At 42.1% G+C, this 16697-nt stretch overlaps 1 protein-coding gene across 1 annotated transcript in view; it reads right to left on the bottom strand.

Annotated features, from left to right (window-relative positions):
• The window catches only part of LOC122438172 (E3 ubiquitin-protein ligase RNF213-like), a 110315-nt gene that overhangs the window by 9264 nt on the left and 84354 nt on the right, over window positions 1-16697 (bottom strand). The window contains exons 43-55 of the mRNA XM_043462779.1: window positions 15961-16130; window positions 15765-15864; window positions 12195-12306; window positions 11388-11601; window positions 10952-11142; window positions 10013-10135; window positions 9112-9222; window positions 7903-8142; window positions 7493-7574; window positions 6634-6668; window positions 4765-4859; window positions 2638-2797; window positions 1138-1306 (exon numbers count right to left, since the gene is read on the bottom strand). Coding sequence (XP_043318714.1) covers window positions 1138-1306; window positions 2638-2797; window positions 4765-4859; window positions 6634-6668; window positions 7493-7574; window positions 7903-8142; window positions 9112-9222; window positions 10013-10135; window positions 10952-11142; window positions 11388-11601; window positions 12195-12306; window positions 15765-15864; window positions 15961-16130 — 1802 coding nt within the window. The remainder of the gene's footprint in view (window positions 1-1137; window positions 1307-2637; window positions 2798-4764; window positions 4860-6633; window positions 6669-7492; window positions 7575-7902; window positions 8143-9111; window positions 9223-10012; window positions 10136-10951; window positions 11143-11387; window positions 11602-12194; window positions 12307-15764; window positions 15865-15960; window positions 16131-16697) is intronic.

Here is a 16697-nt window from a genome sequence, read left to right as displayed (position 1 = left end):
AACAGTGACTAGTGGTACCACAGGTCTCAACTGCTGCCACCTGGGCTTGAAGACAGAGGCAGGACCCTGTGGGTGCATTTGATGCAGAATGCCATAGAAACTGTCAGCATGCTTCTAGAATTTGGTCACTTTGTCAGTGTGATACTTGCTGAGCTTACCTAGTGTGAATCCACTCCAGAATGAGAAACTTAAAATCAGATTTTGCTAAATGAAAAATATATATGGATGCTGAGTGAGTGAAAGTCGCTCAGTTTGTCCGACACTTGCAATACCATGGACTCTACAGTCCATGGAATTCTCCAGGCCAGACTACTGGAGTGGGCAGCCTTTCCCTTCTCCAGGGGATCTTCCTAACCCAGGGATTGAACCTAGGTCTCCTGCATTGCAGGCGGACTCTTTACCAGCTGAGCCACAGGGAAGCCCATACAGATGCTGGTTTCTGGCAAAAAAAGCTCCTGAAGTGGGAATGGATTTTCTTGTCATGTCACAGATCTTTTAATTGCCATTGTTATTTTAAATAACATTGTCATTAGAGTGGTAATTTAAAAAGATTTTTGCAGATAACTCAAAAGAAAACAAAACTATTCTTCCACCACTCGGAGACAGCCCTCTCACTAACTTGTCTTACAGACCTTTTCTTTCTCTGTGGACTTTAACTTTAAAACTAGAAAATGAGCTTAATAGTTGTTAGCCTACTTTTACATGTGACAAATTGTGGATGCATATACATATTAAGTCAGTCCACGAATGCAGTATTGTTTCAGGAAAAGAAGATGCTGCCCCCGCCCCGGAAAACAAAACAAAACAGATATCCAACAGAAAGAGACCAAGTTCCAAGCGCTCATCAAACATTAGTCTCTTTGATGTTTCTTTAATGCACGTCGCTTCTTTTGGATGCGGTATGTTCCCCATGCAGTGGCTGAACTACATCCAAGGCTGACTTTTGAAACTAACGCCTCCCAAATTCACTCGCACCAGCAGAGGGTCAGTGGAAAGGCCAGGCAGGGGCTCCCCTCCCCGACTCTCTGGAAAGTGCAGGTCTTCCTGCTTGCCCCTCATCTCCTCTGGGGTGGAGGAGTGCCCTGCTCCCCCCGCTGGCTGAGCCCCAGGCCCCCGGCCCCGGGCCCGGCTCCTCACCGCGGCCCTGCTCTCGGAGAAGGCGGCGCAGGACAAGGTGCACCACGCTGGCGGCCTCGTCCGCGCTCCTCCCCAGCGTGTCCGTCAGCTGCTCCAGGTCTCTCTGGATGTGCTGCTGCAGAAACCCTTTTGGGTCCCTCACTGGAGGTTTGATGATGTTCATCAAGTCCTGTGGGGGCAAGAGGACAAAATGTCAAGCAAGGTCTTGTTTGAGGAGGGGATGGCAAGTGCAGGAGAGGTCAGGAGGGGTGAAGAGCCAGTTCCGAGCCAGAGGACAGTCTCTAGGAGGGATGTCAGCGTGATTCAAACAGTAGAGGCAGCAGAAAACCAAGGAACAGAAATGAATGTCGTCTGAAAACAACTGCCTTCTATATTGTCAATGTGAAATAAAGAACTTTAAAAACCTAAACTTTTTGCTCTCATGGTTAATTAACTTAGACAAAATGCAACATGCTATTTCTTTCTACCCCAGAGTCACAGCAAAGACACAGGTAAAATCACAGTGATTTTAGCCTCTCCATTCTCAGGTGTGGACCGGAGACACTTAGCTATTCAGAAAAAACTGACTTTACATAATCTGACAAGTAGTTCCCCTTACCACCATAGGCCACAGTGGGAAAAATTAAGATGTGTGAATTTTACATTATGTTCTGCATTAGGTAACAATGACTTACTCAAAATCCACAGGGGGTGGCTAGGTCTTTTAATTTTATTTTTTTCAACAATCAAAAATGATTTATTAAAATTTTTCATGATTTATTATTAAAATTTAAAAGTCAATGTACAAATTACAAGAATGACAAAAATTGAGACAAATGGTATAAATAATACTAAATTTTTAATTTCAATTTTTATTTTAATTAAACCTTTTAAAATATTTTTATATAAATTTATAATTCTAATGTTCGATATCCATCTAATTGTCAAAGAATTGGTATCAGGCTTCAACATGTTTCATCTAGACCTACATGCACAAATGTAGGTTAATAAGATTTGTTTTATATTGTAAAGGATTCTTCATTTGTTACTACTGCCAATACAATTACTAATTCATGAGAACCCTGGGAACCACAAATTGGAACTTCAGAGAGGAGTAAGAAAATAGTTCCTTATTTCTACTGGGAAAGGATACTTAGTTATCAGAGAAGCAATACATTCATACTCTCTGACAGGAAAGAGTGGACAAATTCATTGATCTGTCTTTCCCCTTATCCAAGTACTTCTGCATTCAGATCTTCCCCACACTCCCTAAGTAGTTTCTGCTTCTGATGTCAGTAAGGGCACAACACACAAACCTCACAGCATGCAAACACAGGAAGCAGTCTTGTGTTCCAAGGGGCAAAATCAGAGAACTCGAGCGGAACAGGGTTAGCCACAATGAAACCAAGCAGGACACTGCAGGGCCTTCCCAGGAACTGGGTAGGGTTTTTTAGATGAAAGGATTTACTATGAAAAACTACCATAGAAACCAGTACACGATTGGGCAGTACAGTGCGCTACCTGGGGACTCTGGGTGGCTCCCAGAAGCATCGCCAAATGAGTGAGTAGCCGGATGAGAAGGAGGACCACGGGGGACATCTCTCGGTCAGATACCATGGCCACACCTCTGGGTGGTGGGCTTCCCAGCACATGGCCAGTTTGAGTTCTGTCCGTGGTGTCACTGGAAAGGACAAGAGGAGACAGGATGAAGGCTGAAGAAGACCATTTTTTCTGCCTCTAGGGGCACACTTCAGAGTCTTAGGACCTAGAGACCAGGTTCACGGTTTTGAAGAAAATGATGCTGAAATTTATTTATTCTATTAAGCCTAGACCACTTTTCTGAGGCTTCTTCTTTATAGACAGGCCCTTCTGGCTGACCAAAATTCCACAACAGTGTAAAGTGTTTGTGAGACTAGCCGGGGTGGGGGTGGGGGTGGGGGGGTGGGGAGGGGCAACAAAATGGTAGGGGGTTTGAGGTACAAACTATTATGTATAAAATAAGCTACAAGGATATATTGTACAACACAGGCAATATAGCCAATATTTTATAACTATAAACGGAATATAGCCTTTAAAATCATGAATTACAATACCGTACACCTGTAATTTATATAGTATTGTACATCAACTTCAGTAAAAAAAATAAAATAAGCTTTTCTGAGAAGCAGCCCTGAGGTGACCTCTAACATTAGTTCAGCATTCACTTGACCCAGAAAACCCCACAAAATCATGCAAATCAAGATTCACTTTAAGAACATTGGTGAACCACCCCGACCGTTGAGGGGATGCGTATCTGAAAAGCCACCAAGTATCCGAGGACGTCACTTTACAGAAGCAGTGGGTGCCATCCCACTGTTACAGTGGGGGAGCTGGTTGGTGTGCAGAGGACAAACGGGCTGAAGGCAGGGTTGGTGGCCCAAAATCAGTGCTGAATTTTTACTGCACGTGCTCAAAAATGCAGAAAGTGATGCTGAACTGAAGGACTTAGATGTAGATTATCTTGCTTATTGAGCACAGCCAGGTGAACAAAACCCCCAAATGTGGCACAGGACTTACAGAGCTCAGGGTTGGATCAACCCCTCCATGAGCTCTCCCCGCCACACTGAGATGATCCTTTCTGAAAAAGAACAGACTGTTCCTAAACCAGAAGAGGGGGTTGCACAGAAGAAAAAGATATCCCAGAAGAACCTGAAGAAACAAAAACTTAAGGTATGGGAATAAATGCTGCAAAATATAAATGCAAATAAATAATAATAGTGAAATAAAATCATTATCAAAACAAAACTGACTGTGCTATTCCCGGGGCCATATGTCAGGATGGCGGTCTGGACCTGCTTCTTGCCCTGAATCAGTGGGAGAGCGGCAGGCAGGCAAAGGACAGAGTCTGGAGTAGCTGACATTAACATGGAAATATATACACACTGGTCTCCTCCCACATTAAAAACTAGGATCCAATCTCTGCAAAGGATTTGGCATCACACCCAGATGGGAGGTGCAGTGTGATGGCTATGTTCAGTTGAAATGATACTGGAGATTCTAGGACATTCTAATAGTTTATGGAGATAACAGGTTAGAATATTTTAAACTGTAACAGCACCAAAATAGCTAGACTATAAGATCAATGTAGACAGGTCACACCTCCTATTAAGGGAGCATTTACAACCATACTTGTCTAATGAGCAACTGTGGGATTATGAGATCAGACTTTTAGCTGGATTCTGAAGTATTTGATAAGTTTGACTAGATCTCCTCTATTTTTCTCAAAAGAAAAAAAAAGTAAGCTAAGACTTTGTAAGTGACAGATTTAAACTTCCCTCTGAATTTGGTCACCCTGTTTATGTCAAGCAATTTCTACAGGGGTTGTAACCAAGGTTCAATTGGAAGATATTTGAATTAAAAAAGTATTAATATTAATAAGTATTAAGGTATGGTCTGTTTTTTGCATTAAAAGCCCAGTTAGCCAGTGACAGATCAAATGCCTCACTACCGAATGGCCACAGAGACCTTGGCATTGATATCCAACATGACCCAGATCCAAATGTACTATCGTAATTGATAATATATTTAGTATTGATTTATCAGCTGAAATAGGAACAGCCGCAAAGTACATGGTTCGATTATTTAGAAAGGAAATAGAAAATTACATACGTGATAACATGAAACCCCTCCTTCGGTATGTGATCAGTCCCTCCAATTGGAGCATGACAGTCAATACATAAGCTCTCTTCCATCGGCCTGCCACACTAGGAGAAACACAAATGTGCCCCCAGATCAGTTTGGACAAATCCCGAAGTATGAGCACATACTTACCACAGAAGGTACTAGATGCCACTAGGACTGCTTCCTTCGGTGTATGCATATGTCAGGTGGGGCTGCAGGAGCCCTGGGAGACAGGGCAGGCACTCCATGGCAACTGTGCTGTGTGTGTGTGTTAGTCGCTCTGTCGTGTCCATCTCTTTGAGACCCCATGGACTATACCCACCGGGCTCCTCTGTCCAGGGGACTCTCCAGGCAAGAATACTGAAGTGGGTTGCCATTTCCTTCTTCAGCCAACTATGTTGTGTGTGGGCAAATATAGACTTTTTAAAAAATAGAGGCTATTAAGTTTTATTCCCAGTCACTTTATAGATAAATATATAGAACTCAATCTTTTATTTTCACATTCATCACTATTTTCCATTCATTCTCGTACGAGTTTAATGCTTCATTATCTAACACCAGGAATACTACAGTAGCTTCCAAACTGATTTCCTTAAATGGCATTTCCTTAATAGCATTCCTTAATGCCATTTAGAATTTTTTATTTTTAAACAATGTCACCATATGATTTACTACTTCCAAAGGTTCATTTTTCAAAATCAGATTGTGTGCTACTATAAATACACTAATAGTCTGTAACAAACCAAACCAGTCTCAGATTCCGGACCACAGAATTTCAGCACTGGGAGCAGTCTTAGGAAGAATCTATTTTAATCCCATTTCATGGACAATGAAGTGAGAAGCTCAGAAATATACGGTGCGAAGCATGTCTCAGGTTTATCCTCCATGCTGCTTATTTACTGTATTAAATAACATTTGTCTCTTTCAATTCAATAGCCTGTTCTGAGCAGGTAGAGATGAACTATGAATGGCCCTGGCTAGATGCTTTGGGATTCAGAGATGAACAACACAGCCATCTTCCCCTCACAGGCTTACAAGGCGCGCATCTCCTTTTCCTATCCTTCGGTGTCTAGACCCTATCTCCTTGCTGGGCAAGTAATCCAGCCTACAGTCGAGTCAACACCTTGTCATCACATAAAGACCTGAGTCACTGACTCCGTACTGCAGTGGCCAGGGAGGACTGCCAGCATGGTTCCAGCCCTGCAGTTTTGTCTTGCAGGGGACCTTGAGCAACATCTGGAGGCAGTTTTTTTTTTTTTTTTTTGGAGGCAGTTTTATCTGTCACACTGCGCGAGACAGGATACTACTGCCATCTGGTGAGTTGAGGCCAGGAATGCTTGTAAACCTGCAAGAATGCCCACGCCAGCCCCACAATAAGGCCTTATGTCCACAGGGCTGAGGTCAAGAAACCCAGGCTGGAAAACCTTCATACCATTTGGAGGTTTAGTCAGAATACCTAGTGAAAGTGAAAGTCACTCAGTCATGTCTGACTCTTTGCAACCCCATGGACTGCACCAGAATACTGCAGTGGGTAGCCCTTCCCTTCTCCAGGGGATCTTCGCAACCCAGGAATCAAAGCCAGGTCTCCTGCGTTGCAGGCAGATTCTTCACCAGCTGAGCCACAAGGGAAGCCCAAGAATATTGGAGAGGGTAGACTGGGGTCTCCTGCATTGCAGGCGGATTCTTTACTAGCTGAGCTGAGTGAAGCCCCATAGAACAGCTGTCAAAACGAGTCTGTGTTCTCCCCAAAGGTCCAGTCTCTCATTATCCTCCTCCCTCATGGGCCCCTTCCTCAGACCTGGAGGAGGAACACACATTCTGAACCCCCACAAACCCTATCCCAAATACCAAACTCACCTCTCCTACAGTGCACACGTGACCATTGGGACATCCTGTTGAAAGAACAGGACACATGTTGGCTGGTGAGGCTTTGCCTAATGACCCACCATTATACGGGAAACCTAACTCCCTGCTTTCTGGTCTAACCAAATAATGATATGGACTGATGTCCTGAGCATGTTACCAGAAATCTTAAACTCCGCTGGTTTACTAGTAGATATTTGACACATACCAGGAGCTCAAATTGTATCTGTGAAAAATAGTGTCTGCGTTTAATTTCACAAAGCAAAGAGAAACTAGATTATAGGCTCATGCCAGGGGTTATCTTTGGAGGCAAAATGGATAGTATTTTATACCCTCCTATTTATTCTCTTTGACTTTTTTTTGTTTTTGCTGTGAGCAGGTTTAATAACAACTTTTAAAACTACTTTTAAAAGATTATCTACTCAAGACAATGGCAAAATTTACATCAGGTCATGAGTTATATTATTTCCTCCCTCAGTCCTATATTCCTAAAAGAACTATCTTTGGATCAAAACCTTGGTTGCATTGTGAGCTAGCCCTAGACTGAGCTTCTGATGTGGTTCCCAGTGCCCCCTTTTCCCCCAAAGGGCATATTCCAGGAAACAGAAGTGCATCTGAGAGGACCCTTTCCCTGGGACTACGAAAAAGAATGATCTGGATCATCCACAGCCAGCAGGTACCAATTCCCGCAAACTGTTCCTGTTCTGCAAAGGCACCCATGGCAGGAGGAGGCAGGCACCTTGGACCCTTCAGGCACAAACCCATGTACCCCAATTCTATACCAATGTTTCCTGTAGTTTTAGGTTGCTATTCAGAGCTCAGGAGTGGGATTCCACCACAGGCCAGCACTTACTGTACCAGAGGACTCCTTCCAGACCCTTCCAATTCCTAGCTTGAGCCAGCAAGTCTTCAGGCATCGTTGGAAGAAAGGCATTCTGAAAAGCCAAAAAAGCAGAGCTGGCTTTAGCTTAGTGAACACATCGATTCACTGTCGCTGCTCAGCAAGAGGCCTTGAGTAAGAACGTGACCTTGGTTTTCTTTCTTCTCGACCCCAAAAGCTCTCTATGAAGAACACAGAACAGCTCTCTGTGAAATGACAAAGGGCAAGGCAAGTTTTTCACCATGACTGTGGACTAAAGCATCAAGTGAGAAAGAGGATGATGGCAAACCTACAAGATAAACAGGTTCAACGGTTTCTGAGGTACCAGCTGGGTCTCTAATGTTTTTCCTGTGAATGCAGAAGAAATCATATCCCAGTCTTACCACCATGAGGTGTGGGAAGAAGGCCAAATTCTTCAGGGGTCCTAAGACTTGGCTTTGTCCACAGAGAAGGACGGTTGCAGCATGAACAGCCATTTCTATTACTGGCCCTTCCAGGTTGCTGACCCCAGGACCTGTCCTCAGCAGGGGTAGTTCATTGTTCACAAGGGATATTGCAAAAGGTCTGATATCAGGAGACAAGGTCTTGCTTTTCTCAATGAATTTCTCCATAGCCTCACATTGCTGACAGGAAAGAAATTAAAATACATCAAATAAAAATATTATATGAAAAAAAAATTATATGAACAGCAGAAGAAAAACCAAAGGTTTTCTCTTATGGTAGTCATGCCTTCTGATCCCAAGAACTTATCAAATATCTCCTTAAGAGGAGTTCTCTGGTGGTCCAGTGTTAGGACTGCTACTTCCACTGCCGAGGACCCGAGGGCCAATCCCTAGTTGGGGAACTGAGATCCCTCAAGACACAGGGTGCAGCCATAAATAAATAAATAAACAAATAAAGTTAGTTGCATTAAAAAACTTTTAAATCAAGGTTAGAATGGCTAAATGATTACTGCCTGAAGGGGAATGATCCAGAGAAATCTCCTCTACAAACACAGAAACCACATATGAAAGCACTAGTTTTGATCATTCTGTTTTGGAAAACATTATTGTATGTTCTTTTTTGAGACAACTTTATTTTTATTTATTTATTTTAAATTTATCTGGCTTCAATGGGTTTTAGTTGTGGCATATGGGATCTAGTTCCCTGACCAGGTATTGAACCTAGGCCCCCTGCATTGGGAGTGCAGAGTCTTAGCCACTAGACCACCAGGTAAGTCCATGAATTACTGTTTTGACTTTAGTTTTAACTGTTACTCTAAAAGCTTTGGGTGAAACAGAAAGTAGTTCCTCTTCATAAGAATGCTGAAAACCTCCATCCAAGATTTTTAAAAGTTATGGGCATAATTGGTGTTCATGACTTTCTTTTTAAATAAATATTTATTTATTTATTTGGTTGCATCCAGTCTTAGTTGTGATATGTGGGATCTATTTCCCTCACCAGAGATTAAACCTGGGCCCCCTGCATCATGAGCACGGAATCTTAGCCAGTGGACCACCAGGGCAGTCCCGGTGTTTGTGAATTTTACCTTTATTCAAAAAGTCCCTTCAAATCGTGAGACTATGAACACAGCCCTGGAGGCTGATACTCACCTGTGGCTTAGGATGGAGGTCTGCATTGTCTGATCTGTACAAAGTGGTGACCTCTCTAAAAAGTGCTAACAGTAGGTAGACAGCCTTCCGAGTTGCGGAGCTCCTACAGTCCTGAAAAAGCAAGGACATCAAGTGAGACTTTTAAAAGTTATACAGATATAGCTCAGGGCCAGAATCTCATGTGATCTGTATGTGAATAAAGAATGAGATCAGTACTAAAGCCTTGGAGAGGATGAGGGAGCCTTTCCTAATACCATAGGCACCTGGAACCCTGCACCTCAGGACCATCTTCCAGAAAACAACTCTTCAAAAACATTCTCATATTAAATGCAATGTATATTTATTAAACAGCTTAGAGCAGAAATAACAGGGATCACTATCTGTTCTCTTTCTGACTATACCCCTGGTCCCTTTAGCGAACTTTTGCTGAACTAAGATATTTATTCCTCTTTTTCCAGCAAAGCGCCAAGGTAAATAAGGACTCGGAAAGAAAATAAGAACGTAACAATTTAAAGACTGTATTTTTAAAAGCCTGCATCTATTAAAATAAACACGTGCATGTGTCTCTATGGGAATTATGAGGTTTTGCTTCCCATGCCATCGTATCTCAGAGCAGAGAAATCCTGGAGGAAGCGGCTTTTCAGCAGGGTCTCAAAGAAAATAATGGACCTAAATAAATTAGAAAGGAGCTGCTGGTGGCCTCTCACAAACCCAGCAACCCAAATCAACCGTTGCCACTCCCCTGTTTGCCAGGCGAGCTCACGAGGCCATGGACACAGGACTTCCAAGGCAGGATGTCACCCTGTGGGGCGTCTCCCATTGCATCATTTGATCCTAACAAGACAAGACTTAGGCTGTGAGGGGCCACTGTGTACACAGAGCAGCCGCCAGTCTGGCCTACCTCCAGAGCCGTCTCAACAGCCAGGGGCTTGGATTCCAGAATGGCCTTGCCCACTGCATCTCGGACAGCCTTGTAGTCGTTCCCATGCACCAGATACCGATCCATCTGGCCTGGATGATCCGTCTGCAACCCCAAGAACACAGGGGTTAACCATGGTGGGTACAGTGTGGGAAATATTGAGCAAAGAACCTTATAGATAGGGAAAGGAACCAGGCAATCACTGAAGGTTTAAGGGCAGTTGAACCAGGTTTCCAGGGTAGACTGAGGCATGACAGCTCACTGCTATTTGGGAAGCACCTCCTCCTCACTGGAAGAAGAGTGGGCAGAAATCTAGGGGAGGTGATACTGTAGCTGCTCGCCATATCAACTTGGAGTAGAGCACCAAAGGACTTACAAGTCAGGCCTAAGTTCCAGGTGGGAGGAAAAATAAGCAGGATTTTTAGTGCCATTTTTGTAACCTCAGGACAGTGAAAATTCATTCATTTCTGGGCTCTAGGAAAGGACAACTGAGTAGTCCTGAAGCCAAAATGACTGCAACTCTGTCATCCTTAGTCCTTTCCTGTCTTCCCTGCTGAGGATAAAAGGGCTTATTTTACAGGACAAATGACTTTTAATTTGCTAAAGGCCAAAGCCACAGAATCATTCTTTTGCTTTTCCTGTGTTGAACTCAATCAGAAGTAATGCCTACATATGCTTTGCAGGTAGATGACAAACCAGAAACAAACACAGACACACCTTTCCCCTAGGCAGATAACTGTGATCACAAGCTGGGTCAACTGAAATCCAGACAGAGGACCAGACCAGACCAGATGCAAGCATTTTCCCGGATGGATGTGGGAGAAAGTCAGGGAGGGATGGAGGAGCAGCAGCCCTCCTCCTGGGGTGGGGTCGGACAGGGGAGCTGAGACAGCACTGGGGCTGCCAGACTGCCCTTCTCACCTGCTGTGCGATGACTTCCTTAGGAAACACCCAGTGGGCCGGATGGCCCTCTTTGGAGAGGCTCTGCACAAACGCCATCCCCTGCTGGCTGGTGAGCTTCCTCACCAGGTACACTCGGTACCAGTCATTCTGGACCCGGGCACAGAAGCGCTTCACCTGCTGCAGGTAGTGATGCTTCTCCTCCGCCATCTCTGCAGAGCCAATGAGAAAGGCCAAGTGATGGCTGAGGGTACTTGTCAGTTAACTCTCTGCAACAGAGGCTAGTAAAAGCTCTGCACCTACCCTTCGGGAATTCACACTGAGAGAACTAATCTAGAAGAAAGGGGACATGGTACAGACCAGTATTATCCTGAGAACCAGCTTCCCACACTTCCTGAATTTCTAAATCATGGGGGCTCCCAGCCTGTGGTCAAGAAAGGTTGGGAAGAAGACCTGCCTGAGCCATCCTGAAGCTCGGCGAGGATCTCAGATGCCTTGTCAAGACAGAGGCGGATGCGGGCCATCTTCTGTAGGTGCTCCACTGAGGCCTCACCAGCAGGCCATCGGCTGTATCCCACTGGCTGGTATGTCGTAAGGAACTGGCCTTCCTCTCGCAGGTATTTCAATTCATCCCTTATGAAGAAAGCATTATTCTTCTCATGTATTGAATCCTAGGGAACATAGAACCAGAAAGAAAGGATATTATTCTTTTTTATTTACAAGACCCCATCTTTGAAATTTCACCAGTGTGGTCATGGACAGTGGAATAAGGATAAAGAACAGTGTTGTAGGTTTGAGGGGATATTTTGTGAATCATGAAAAACTAACACCTCTTTTTATTTTTATTTTAGGGAACAGAAGGAGGGAAAAAAATAAAAGGTATAATGAAAAAAAATTGTTTTAACCTAATCTAACTTTTCATATGCATTGTAAGATTTTTGGAAGAAACACAAATACAAAGAGAATAAAAATTAGAAGTATTCACAACCTCAGCACCCACAGAGAGGCATCATCAACTTTGGTGGCATATTCTTCAATGCCTTTTTCCCCCTCATGCACATGTACATAATGCCAACATATGCAATTTCTGAGGACAGAGGTAATGTTTCTGAAACATTTTTCCCCCTAAATGGAGTACAGCATCTGTTAATGTCACCACATAAATTATATTCTGTAAATTTTCAGAAAAACACTATTCCATTGCATAAACCATGTGGTTCTGAGAGCCTGCAAAAGAATTGTCGTGAGGTGATAGTCAGCTTACCTCCAGGCAGTTGCTAAAGAGCATGTACAGTTCGGTTTTATCTTCAGCCAGGAATGGTTTCTTTTCTAACTCGGACAAATAAGTCTGAATATACTCTTTCACGTCACAGAAGCTAGGGAAGGAGAAACATTATATACACCTGGTTAGCTAACGTCTGGAAACCCATTTTGTCAACACAAAGGTTTGAAGTATTTATTTGCCTATTATTCATTTCCTGCTTCCTGTATACTTATATATATATACTTACATACGTAGCTGGGAAGATCCCCTGGAGAACAGAATGGCAACTCACTCCAGGATTCTTGCCTGGAGAATTCCATGCACAGAGGAGCCTGGCAGACCACAGTCCATGGGGTCACAAAGTGTCAGACACTACTGAGCAACTAACACTTCCACTTTCTCACATACATAGATGTGTTTATATAGTTTATAACATGATTTTATGAAGAATATTTTAGCACAAACTTGGAGGAATATAAAATTCCATATTTTAGATGGGCTTCCCAGGTGGTTCAGTGGTAAAGAATCCGCCTGCTAATGCAGGAGACTCGGGTTTGATCCCTGGGTCAGGAAGATCCCCTGGAGGAAGAAATGGCAACCCACTCCAGTATTTTTGCCTGGAGAATCCCATGGACAGAGGAGCCTGGCAGGCTATAGTCCATGCGGTTGCTAAAGAGTCAGACATGACTTAGTGACTATATAATAACAATTTTATACCAGCTGTTCTCAAACTTCTGGCTCCAGGACTCCTTCACAGACTTAAAAATTAATGAGAACCACAAAGAGCTTTTGCTTCTATTGATTATATCTTCTGATATTTACAATAATAGAAATTAAAACTAAGAAAAATTGAAAATATGTATCAATATTCATCATTTAAAATAACCATACTAAACTCATCACATATTAACATAAATAATATTAAAGAAAATCTTTTCCAAGACAAAATTTCATTAGTTAGAAGGGCATTGTTTTTCAATCCTAGAAATCTTTTTAATGCCTGGCTTAACAGAAGTTCACTGGATTCTCAAATCTGCTTCTGCTTCTAGTTGGTTGCACTATATTATATGAGCAAAATCTGGTCTCATACATTCTGTAGTTGGAAAAGGGAGAAATATTTTAGTAGTCTTTTCAGGTATATATGGATACTGTCTTTTGATGCTGCACCAAAAATGATAGACAATAATTTCTAAAGGTTAGTTTCAATGTGCAATCTGAAACCTTATCAATGTACTTTTCATAGTTAATTACATTAAAATCAAATGATCTGCCTTGCAATCAGATAGATTTCTTTTTGATCAATGCACAATTCTGTGACATCAAGAACCAGTTACTTCATAAATACTGGTTTGCTGAGCTGTGCAAATTTTGCAAACATTGACACATTTTTATTGTATATTTTACAAAACCTCACATTCATTAATATCACCACCCATGTTATCAAAAAGTGTGTATTAGAAAGCTGACAGGCTCACAGTGGAGGATACAAGTTTTCCAACATTTTATTTTATTGTTTTTTAATTTAGCCATGCTGAGACTTGAAGGATCTTAATTACCTGACCAGGGATTGAACCTGGATCTTCGGCAATGAAAGCGTGCAGTCCTAACCGCTGGATCGCCAGGGAATTCCTCCAAACCTTTAAATATCTGCTTATAAGCTTGAATTTTATAATTAGCAACAAAACTCTCAGTTTGTGATAGGCTCACCTCACTTTTTCTCAGGAAAACGCCTGTCAACTAACTGCCCAGGTTTCAGCGTCATTTGTCACTCATTCTTTCAAGTACAAGTGGTATTTCACAAAAAAAGCAGCCAGATCAGGACGTAACTCAAAAACTGCAGGAGTAGTTTTCCTTGAGACAGCCTTGTACCTTGGTGTGCTGCTGGAGGCTTTGGGTGTATCTCTCATTATAATACAACATTACCAGTCATATCCTTAAGAGTGGGGATTTAGTAGAATTAATAATTTTTATAGCTTCATCAAGGACATTACGTGAAACTGGCATTTAAAAAAATTACATGTGCATGGTGGTGACAGAAATAATGGCTACTACCAGGGTCTTTCTCATGCTAAGATGCTAGCAGCTTTACCTTTCATCACTTTAGTAACATCAGTACAAACAAGTTGAAAAAGTCAGATGCCATCTTAGTGTTATTTGCAGTCTGGTCAACACTGTCCCATGCACGGGTCCGCCCAGACAGCAAGTGCCTACATTTCCATAAAGTATGTAAGTCCAGTCTGATTCATTCTTATCACACAAAAGTACACGAAACACAAAGAGCAATGACAGAAGCAAGTATTTTTCAACCCAGGGAATGAGCATTCATATTTTTAAACTGTGTTTATGTCTCAAGATTTTTATTTCAAAATCAGTTCTGTAAAGTTTAAATATTACAGAACAAAGCATTTACCTTTGAGTACAGTTTGTACTCATATTAATGTGTCTATACTTTATGTCAAGAGATATACATGTCAATGACACTTTGCCCTTTCTCTAAGCAAGGAGATTCACATGAATACAGATTTCACACCAATAAATTTTACCAAAATTAATGAAATACAGATTAATTAATTAATTAAAATTATTTACTTACTTAATTAATTAATTAAAAAATTAATGTGAATACAGGATTCACACCAATAAATTTTACCAAAATTAATGAAAATCACAGAATAGCAAGAGGCTCTTTTCATATCTCAAGGCAACTGTGTCTATATATGCCTTAAGAGCCATTTTTAGGTATAGCAAGAAATGTATTTTAAGAGTATTTTACTTGAAAATCCTGTTTGAAAAGGCTATTTCATAAATAATGGGGGGGAGGCACCAAAATAAAATGTCTGTAGACAAGACTGCAGTGGATCCCTGTTTTAAACATAAATTTAATCTCTATCTTAAGTCACATTTCAGACATTTAAGTCGGAAGTAGTTGTGTCTGTTGGAACTTTTCCTATAGCATCTTTATTTTGCCATTACCTCAAGGTGAACTCTCTCAAGGTAGGACATAGGTTGAGAAACAGAGTATATTCCAAAAGACATCTTCTGAATACAGATCACCTTTCTAAGAATTTTTAAAAATAGCATAATTCGACAAGCCCATTGAGCTGAGGCGCCATATAAGCTTCCCTGTTCATTTATAGAATTGGAGAAACTTAAGAGCAGCAAAACTTACACAACATCAAGTGCAAGGATGTTGAGTGTAGATTCTAAGTTATGGTCCAAAAAAACCACAAAACTTTGTAGCTCTGGAACTGAGATGAGAACTGCAGATTCCTGACTCCCGACTTCCTGCACCCACACGTCTCACAGCACTCTGTGCCCTTCCCCCAAATCTGTCTTCTTCCTAAACACGTGCTTGTGGCCATACTGAACTCATGGCCAGCGTGTGATATGCCAAGGATACAACCCATACAGATAAAGGAACCAGGGCGTCTCTTGCTAAAGAAGCTTTCCCAGATACTGAGCTAGCTACCAGTTCTGCAAAGAATGCTTTGCAGCAAAGAAAAAGCCATGAGGAGAAAAAAAAAAGAAGTCAAGGTGTTTCAGAGGCAACTCCATGTTCATGGTGCTCACCTGTATTTTAAAAGCAGTTTCAATACCACTGAGCGGATCACGGGGGTCTTATCCACGACATCATCAAAAGGAGAAAGAGACTTTGTGTGTTCACGGCATCCTATAACCAGGAGAAAGGCAGATCATTGTTCACATCAGACATAAAAAGTGAGATGAAGAACTGAATTTTTAACTCTATTGGAAGACAGCCACTCACGTTGGGGAGCCTCTCGAAGGAGCTCCTTCTCTACAAAGAGTAAGGATAGCAGGTCTTTGACCACTTCCTTCTGAGGTGGAGAATTGTCTTTGAAGCACATGGTAGAAACCAGGTCCACGAAGAAACTATTGCACATCTGCCGGAAGCGGGCATGTTTCTCAATGGCCTCCCTTGGGAATGGTTAAAAACCATGGTTAAAAGTCTTATAAACTGTGTTCCAGAATCCCTCCCTATAGAGTGCTTTGAGATTTGGATAGCTTTTTTTTTTTAAATTAAAAGATGCAAGTATCTCCATATATTGATTAGAATCAGTCTCCAAAAACAGACAGTACGTACACTTGGGTCTTTTGAGAAAGACTTCGATCATTTGGACCATCTAGTGATAGCCTTTATATCCCAAGAGTTTCTCAAAGCTCCCATCCACTGGACTTGTCTTGTGCCCCACTTTTAGAAGGCATCAGAAGGGAAGAAAACCACAGCTTGGGCTATTTTAGTCAGTGCCCTGAAGGCACTTAGCCAGACAAGAGTTAGTTTTATCCTCAAATCATAGAACATGGATGGCATTTGCACATCAAGAGGATAAGCCAGTTGCATCTAAATTCTTTGGGTACTTGTGATGGCTTTACTTAGTTTACAAATAATTTTGTTTATTGTTGGCAGTGCTGGGCATTGCTGTGCAGGCTTTTCCTCTAGTTGGGGTAAGCAGGGGCTACTCTCTAGTTGCACTGCTCAGGCTT

This window comes from Cervus canadensis, chromosome 1 (assembly GCF_019320065.1).
Source record: "Cervus canadensis isolate Bull #8, Minnesota chromosome 1, ASM1932006v1, whole genome shotgun sequence".
NCBI lineage: Eukaryota > Metazoa > Chordata > Mammalia > Artiodactyla > Cervidae > Cervus > Cervus canadensis.
The sequence above is the reverse complement of the archived record's forward strand: the minus strand, read 5'-3'. Positions and strand labels throughout refer to the sequence as shown.